The 8,382-nt window shown below is 34.9% G+C and overlaps 1 protein-coding gene across 1 annotated transcript; it reads right to left on the bottom strand.

The window, feature by feature from the left end:
• Positions 1–205: 205 nt before the first annotated feature.
• LOC117226746 (uncharacterized) lies at positions 206–7,617 on the bottom strand. The gene is made up of 4 exons (XM_076527955.1): positions 7,503–7,617; positions 6,313–6,571; positions 5,956–6,177; positions 206–214 (listed from the first exon to the last, which is right to left on the bottom strand). The coding sequence occupies exons 1-4, from the start codon at positions 7,508–7,510 to the stop codon at positions 206–208; spliced, it is 498 nt and encodes a 165-aa protein (XP_076384070.1). The 5' UTR covers positions 7,511–7,617.
• Between the last annotated feature and the right edge of the window lie 765 nt (positions 7,618–8,382).

The following is an 8,382-nucleotide window of genomic DNA, read 5'->3' as shown; positions in this document are numbered from 1 at the left end:
CCGCGGACCTTCCAGCGGATTGGGCAGAGGAAACGTTCACCCCTTAAGGTACCGTTACGTCCATTCACGATCGAAGAGAATACAAATAAGAATTTCTTGGTTAATCTCCCCCACCATTATTCACCCGTAATCAATAGACTAGAATGCCGTGCTGATGATGGGCAGAACATTGTCCGATGGGGGAGGGGGCAAGCAGAAATTAAAATCAGAAATTCTAGCATACCCAAATACGTGACATGAACGGTCGGTTCTTAGGACCGGTTGTAAAATTATAAGGACTTTCAAGGGGCCAGACCCAGGATCTCGACTTTGATACTTTTACGACCGGTCCTCGAGTTTATGGCACGCATTATATTATTATATATATATTTAATGATAAAAGTTCTTTCTTTTTCACTTAAAAATCGATGTAAATATCGACATTAAGATGCGATCCTTTGCGATCATCGAGAACGAATCTTTAACCCAGGCACGGTTGTTCTAGTCGACGACTTTTCGAATTGTATTGTAAAAGTGTTTACATACCTCACTGATTAATATCTATACGATGGAACTTGAAAAATCGATGATTATATCGAGAAATAACGAATAGTATAAACAAATAGTTTTGTTGAATAGCATGTACAAAGCATCGAATCTGATCATCGATATCTTATAATATTCGTTTTAAAACATTGTTCGTATCACCCATATTTTTTAGATATTTCCACGTTTCCATATACATTCATAGTACATTGTATATTAAATTCTTCCCAATTTTCTTTCGGCTTCTAAAGAAAAATGGGCAATTTGGAAAAAGGAGATACGGTTATTCGAGCCTTGCAGCTCCTTTTTATAGATACCGATTTTCAGCAACTATAAAAACCAGTTGCAAGGCTCGATTAATCGTATCTTCTCTTCCCAAATTATCCATTTTTGTTTCTAAGCTGAGCATCAATTAGGGAGAATTTACTGTACACATAACAATTCCATACCTGATATATAAGGAAATTCATTTATTTAATAATAAGAAAGCTATGTATTGAGTGTGTTAAGAATGAAAAAAATAATTGAAATAATTTTTAATTATTTATTTAATATTTTCGGGATTATTTTTATTAAAATTGTATAATTAGTATAAATGCGGAAACGAATGATGCGTGATCAATGTATTCAATGATCGGATGATGAATGAGAAGTGAGAGGCGATTGAGATTGTTATTTACATATGTCGAGAATTTTGTGCGTAAAATTAGCGTAAATATTCGCTTGTATATTTCAAGTTTTTGTATAATCAATTGACAAAATAAATTGATGAAATTTGATTATCAACAGTATTGAACAACTCTGAAAATTCTTCGACATTTTGCTTTTATTGAAAATTCCTTAATAACATATAATTTAATATTATTTTTTTTAAAACATATAAAAAAATAAGGTAACATCTACATATCGCAATTAAAAAAGGGCTGTTCCGCTCTAAAAGAAAATAGGAAAAGGGGATAAAGAGTTCACGTTTTATTATACACATTATTTTAATATCTGATAAATTTGATGAATATACAAGAAAATAGAATAACATCAGGATGTCGTTGTTAAAGGGGCAGTTTCACAGTGCAGAAAATAAAAAGGAGAATATTTTGTCCAGGAGCAATTAAAATTATGAAATAAAATTGTCCGACATTCGTACCGGCGATTCTTGTCAACCAGCGCTAAAAATCATCGAAAAATCGTAAATTATCCGTCGCGACGCGTGCTCTTATTATCCGTTTTATTATCCGTCGACGACAAACCAGAACTAGCGTAATCGTCTAACTCCTGCGAAATTTGCCCTAATCGCTATCATCTGAAGCTCTAGTGACTCCGTGTCATTGTTACAAGTGCGCCAACGATATTTCACCAAGTTCTAATTTGCTGGATCAACCGAAACTTGCTGGACCAATTGAATTTCGGCGGCTGGGGGTCGCGCGAACATGATAATCACATTTCCGATTCGGCGCGAATATTTTTGGCTCTGTGCACTGCCGGCACTACACCATAAATTGCACGAAACGAAAAATGGTTCGATGGAACTCGAGCGATAAGCGAAAATGGAACATTGTTGGTCGTTTTTCAAATTCGCGTGCTTCTAATATGTTCGAAACGTTTCTCCGGCGTACGAAATCACCGTGATTCTGTGAAACGAAGTATTCCCTTTCCAACGAGTCCAAGAACATTGATCTGCGATATTTTGTTGCCAATTCATGGCAGTTTTGAAAAAATGTGTCCAAGGTTAGTGTGATTTCTGAGGTCGTGGAATTCTAGGCGAACATTTTTTAGGGTGGTGTTCTTCGACTCATTTTAAAAGTCCAAGTTTCCAGTTTCGTAGCATCTTAATTCTTCTGTTTGATAAATTTTATTTCGTTAATACCCTGCACTGTAAATACAAATGTTTCCGTCTTGTCGATTTCTCATATTCGCATACGTCTGAGTGGTTCAAAAAATTGTTTAGTTCACAATTATTTTAACGAACGAAGTCTCCCCTTTCGAATGAGCCCGAAAATATTGATCTATGATTTTTGTTTGCCATCGTATAGCACCTTGGATTCTCTTCCGAATGAAATCCTGAAATTCAAAATATCGTAACTTTGTTAACAAAAAAAACTATAAAATGGTGTCCTTAGATACATTTCAAAGGGTGAAATCTTAGCTTTCGCGCCGTTTGGATTATTCAGTATTAGTGCCTTTGTATCTTTAAGACCCCCCATTCTAAGTAGAGATGGTAATTTTTTGGTTATTTTCAAATTCACATTTCTCTCATAATTTAAACTTTTCATAGCGATTGAAATGACTATGATCTGATAGAATGAAGTCTCCTCTTTCCATTGGGACCAAAAACAGTGATCTACTAGCTTTCCTTGCCATTTTCTGCCATTTTACACCATTTTATGCTACTTTATCCCATTTTATGCAATTTTAGGCAATTTTATGCTATTTTATACCATTTGATGCCATTTTCTGTGTACGGAAATTATTCAAAATTCAAGCAATGGATTTTCAAAAACATGTAATTCGCTATCCTCTCTACAATGATTGCAACTCTGTTACATAACGAATGTATTAGAGGCTGAGCAAAGCCGCTAATAGGATTCACGTCTGCATGCAATTCTGTTAAAGGGGTTTAATTGATTATTTTAGTTGCAGTCTGTTAATATCCGTTTTAACACGAGACCGCAAGCTTCTGTTAATCCATTAGATCGCGACGCGGATCGGAAATTACAGTGAGAACGCAGCAGTCAATCGGATGTGTGCACCACTTTGATTATTCCTCTATTGTAACTACATATCCGTATTTACAAACTTCCCTTTTTATTTATCATCGTATTATATTCATAAAATTCTGAACATTTCTTTATCGTTGCGTCAATATTTATTTTTAAAGAAATTGAAAACATACTGCAAAATTTGTTATCAATGAAGCAGACTGAGAATTTATTAATTGCTCAAGAATTTGTATACATTTGTCTACGACAAATGATACAAATTATTAACATTATATTTACAATGAATTATGAACAATTTTATTACAGCAACAATTGTTGACAATATATTTACAATGAATTACGAACAATTTTATCACAACAACAATTGTTAACAAGCCACAATTATTAATAGCGAGAACTTTGTATAATTATGATATTTGCATATTTTGAAAGCGTACGTTGCTAAACAGTAATTGTCGATTTTGGGTTAGCTTTCGTCACAGAGCATTTATTAGGCGATAAAGTCGTTCCAAATCCTGTTCTTTTAATAATAATCTACGAAAAGTAAGATCAATTGTTAATAATGGCAATAGAATTTTATAAATTTATGACGAAACATCATTATTCAAATGCAAAATGGTGGAATCATCGGAAGCCAAATTCGGTCATATTATAGAGTATTGTATTTGTATGTCGCGATCGACGTAGACAATTTGTATTTAACACAACCAAGCTGTGGATAATAACACAAGATAATAACAATAGCTAATAACGAAAAGAAAAGTGCTAATCGTGCGAACCGTTCGGTTTCCCTTTGGAGCGGCTTCGCGGATTGAATCCATTGAATCTAAATCGTCTAAACAAACTGCAGTCAACCGAATTGTTACTGCTAATCAAATCGGACGCACCAAAACCGCCGTCGCGCCGGTGTAAATGAAATTCAACGTGGCAGGCGAATTGGATTGGAATTATACGTTTCTAATTCCGCGTGTACGCGGGACATTACCAAGGTTCGATTAACCGCTGGCTAGTTCGAACGTGAAAACGACAAACCTCCGGACAGTGTTAATAACGGCGTCGTTTAAACCACTCTACAATAATCCATAGATCGCCGATTGGAATACAAACTGTTCCGAAATAACAATCAAGATATCGCATTTCAAAAATCGAAACATTTAGGTACCATAATCTGAAAAATTAAAAATTACAAATTCGAAAATCGAAGAATTTAGAAATCGGAATCTCAAAAATTAAAACATTTAGGAATCAGATGACTTCAAAATTCTAAATTTAAAAATCAAATGACATAAAAATCGTGAATTTAAAAATCAAAGAATTTATAAATTGCAATCTTAAAAATCAAATAACATAAAAATCGAAGAATTTATAAATTGAAATCTTAAAAATCAGGAAATTTAGAAACCAAATGATTTCAAAGTTGTTAATTTAGATATCAGAAGACTTAAAAATCGTGAATTTATAAATCTGACAATTCAGAAATTGAAATCTTAAAAATCGGAAACTACAGAAACCAGATAATTTCGAAATTGTGAATTTAGAAGTATGCGCATTGAAACATCGTACCTTTCAAAACGGCTGGATCGAGAAACTGCAAGTTTCTCGGAAAGGAAGAATGTGTTTAATCCCGGCGTATAAATATTTCCAATTTGTTTCTACGGCGGCATCGTTCCGCTGATATTTCACAGAAAAAGATGTTGGTTCCGAAGGAACGGACGCGACTTATTCATCACGACCATGAATAATAATCAGAAAAGAATAACTGCGATTCCGTGCGAACTTTATGAATTCCGGAATTCTCGGCGATTTGCTTTATTTATTTTACGTCGGCGTTGCGCCGCAACAATGCAAATGTTGATGCAAATGCGCGAGTGCCTGATCTCCGTTCCTTCATGAAGTGGCTTAAACGACGAGTAACCAGGCAGAAAAGTATAAATTTCATTGTTTTATTTCTACACTTTTCATTGATAAGTCGATTGATAAATCGACGAGATTCCAATAGCAATGCATAGCGAATATATTTTGGTCAATTGGTATTATTTTAATCATTTCGATGATAATTCTAAAGATAATAATTTGAAGGATAATAATTTCAAGGATAATAATTTCAAGGATAATAATTTCAAGGATAATAATTTCGAGATCTATATTTCCAAAGATAACAATTTCGGAGATAACACTTTATAGAATAACAATTTCAAAGATAATAATTTCTAGGATAACAATTTCAAAGATAATTATTTCTAGGATCACTTCGAAGATAATAATTTCGAAGATAATAATGTCGAAGATGATCACAATGTCGAAGATAACAATTTCGAAGATGATAAGTTCAAAATTAATAATTCCAAAGATAATTTCGAGGATAATAATTGACAACTTCGGTCAAAATTATATTATCGTAATCGTGCTAAACACACGTAAATACTAAATAAAATATAATTTTCTTGATATCGCGATATCTTCTTTAAGAATCGTACAAGTTCTTTATTTTCTTGACTACTACAGTGAAGTCACGATGCTCATCCCCGATTCTCTCGCGGAACGGTACGTTATCCCAGCCAAAGTTCCTGTAATTGATCCTTTTAAAGACCTTAAAGCGGCACCTCCTCGCGATGATCTGCGCGTAATTGCAAGTCATGACGGCAGTCACTAACTTCGGTACGCCCAGGTAATGACGGATTATACGATCACCTCCAGTATCGGCTAATGGTACTTTCACATCTTCTCCACTACCCAGCGCATTGGCAACATCCACGGACAAGCACACTAAGCTCTCGCCAATATTTTGCTGCTGCATCTCCGGCAGCGTAGCCAGGAACATACACTCCATAATACAATCAACATCATAATATTCGAATAAATTTATCTGGTCGTTTATAGCAATCATCAAATCTAGGTAGGCATTGGCCGTGTGATGTTCACAATCTTCTCTGAAGCTCTCAAGCCAAGTCATTTCAGGAGGATGCCTGATGATCGGGGGAAGTCGATCGTACGGTGGTTGCCCCCACAACCACCGCGGGTCAATTTCATCTCTTTTTATTTTCTTAATTTTATTGAGAACGACACCAACAACTTTCTGAGTCTTGACTTCGATTGCGACAAGGCTGACACCGTCTCTAGTAACTGCCAAACACACCTCCTCGAGCGCTTTGACGCTACAAGGATCTGATAACAGATTTATGCCTTTGCAGATGCTCTCGTTGGGGAAAAAGCTTTTCCTTATTACTTCTAATGCTCCCTCCAAAGTATTCTCCGTCAGAGACTCGAACTCGATTTCTCCACCATTTATGGAGCCCCACTGAATGCAGGATTCAGTTGTAGTTCTGGAACTGAACGAAAAGAAACTATTAATTAGTATGCACGTATCTTGCAGCTTCTGATGGCGTGTGGTATAGTAATATTAAACGGTATATTAAACGACGGAAGCTTTAATCGAATCAAGTTTGCAGAAACGTTTGGAGATACAGTAATGTCTCCCTAACTGACGCTCGGATTACGCACAGAAATGGACAATCTGGGAAGAGGAGACACGATTACTCGAGCCTCGCGGCTCGTTTTTATAGTTATCGGTGAATCGACAACTTTGTAGACGACTCGTTTTTATAAGCGAATAAATTGGAAATATTTATACGCCAGGATTAAACACATTTTTCCGTTCCGAGAAACTTGCAATTTCTCGATCCAACCGTTTCGAATGGCACGATGTTTCAATGCGCATACTTCTAAATTCATAATTTCGAAATTATCTGGTTTCTGTACTTTCTGATTTTTAAGATTCCAATGTCTGAATCGTCCGATTTTCAAATTGACGGTTTTTAAATTCTCTGATTTATAAATTTACAATTTCGAAGTTAGCTGATTTCTATATGATCTAATTTTTAAGATTTCAATCTCTAAATTCTTTGATTTACAAATTCACGATTTTTAAGTTCTTCGATTTCTAAATGTACATTTTTTAAATTATCTAGTATTTAAATGTTATAATTTTCAAGATTTCAATTTACAAAAATTTGAATAATCGTATCTCCTCTTCCCGACTTGTCCATCTTCGTGCACTATCCGAGCATCAATTAGGGAGAATTCTCCGTATCCGGCCAAACTAGAGGTTGATTCGTGTCTCGATGAAAAATATATTTTATTTATAAATATTTAAATTCGTAAAAATAAATTGTTCTTTCTTATACCCGACACACGGAAAACATTAGTCAAAACAAGTGACCGAAGAATGTTCGCGGAAAAATATAGCAAAAATGTACGTACCATGCCATTTTAGTTCACTAAGAAATTGTCACTATGCTTCACTGGGAAAATTAACTGAGAAAATTCGCCGAAGTCTTCGCACTGATCACTGCTGTTTGCTGATTGCTGATTGTTGCTGCACTGATCACAGAATGAGTGTTTCCGTTGACATCGGCAGGCTATTTATACTGTCCTTGCTAAAGGACAGAACGTCCTAATCAGCAAGGACGAACAATGACAAAAGGATACTACCGGAAAAGATGCGCCAGGTATGAAAACGTCTCCCGTGGAAAACCATTAGCCACCGCTGCCGGCTATCAGGTAAGCACATGTACCTGCGATGACCGGTCGTGTCATACGGATTTTGCAAGGATTGGCTCGTTCGGTTAAATTAAAAAAAAAAAGAGAAGCGGCGGATTAGGCCGAGCCAGTGCAAATGAGTCAATGAAGGAACCATTGTAAACAGGCTCGCACCGAGCCTTGATGAAAATTATGATTTGCAAGGGAAAGCAGAACCTACCGGGACTAAACAGGGTCTGGTTATTTACGGTAAATAAATAAAACAATATCTTATTTTAAGTTTAACAATGTATAAATATGTTTGACGTTCAAAATAAGAAACGAGACTCCTATTTTATTTATTGTTATTATTAATAAACAAAATTATATGGATTAATAGAAAATATATTTCAAATGATATTTAAAATTTCATAACTGAAATTAAATGATTATTACAATTGACTAATTATGAAAATGATGTAAGTCCATTTAAAGCCAGCAAACATGTATTATTTTGATTAAATTACATATTGATAAATTAGTAGTATTTTGTTTTTTTTGTACATAATATAACAGCTGTCTGTTGAAACGAACGACGTGATATTATTTCATGTGGTAAAAT

The sequence above is a fragment of the Megalopta genalis genome, unplaced genomic scaffold (genome assembly GCF_051020955.1).
Source record: "Megalopta genalis isolate 19385.01 unplaced genomic scaffold, iyMegGena1_principal scaffold0063, whole genome shotgun sequence".
Lineage (NCBI taxonomy): Eukaryota > Metazoa > Arthropoda > Insecta > Hymenoptera > Halictidae > Megalopta > Megalopta genalis.
Note: the sequence above shows the minus strand (reverse complement) of the source record. Positions and strands in the feature narration are given on the sequence as shown.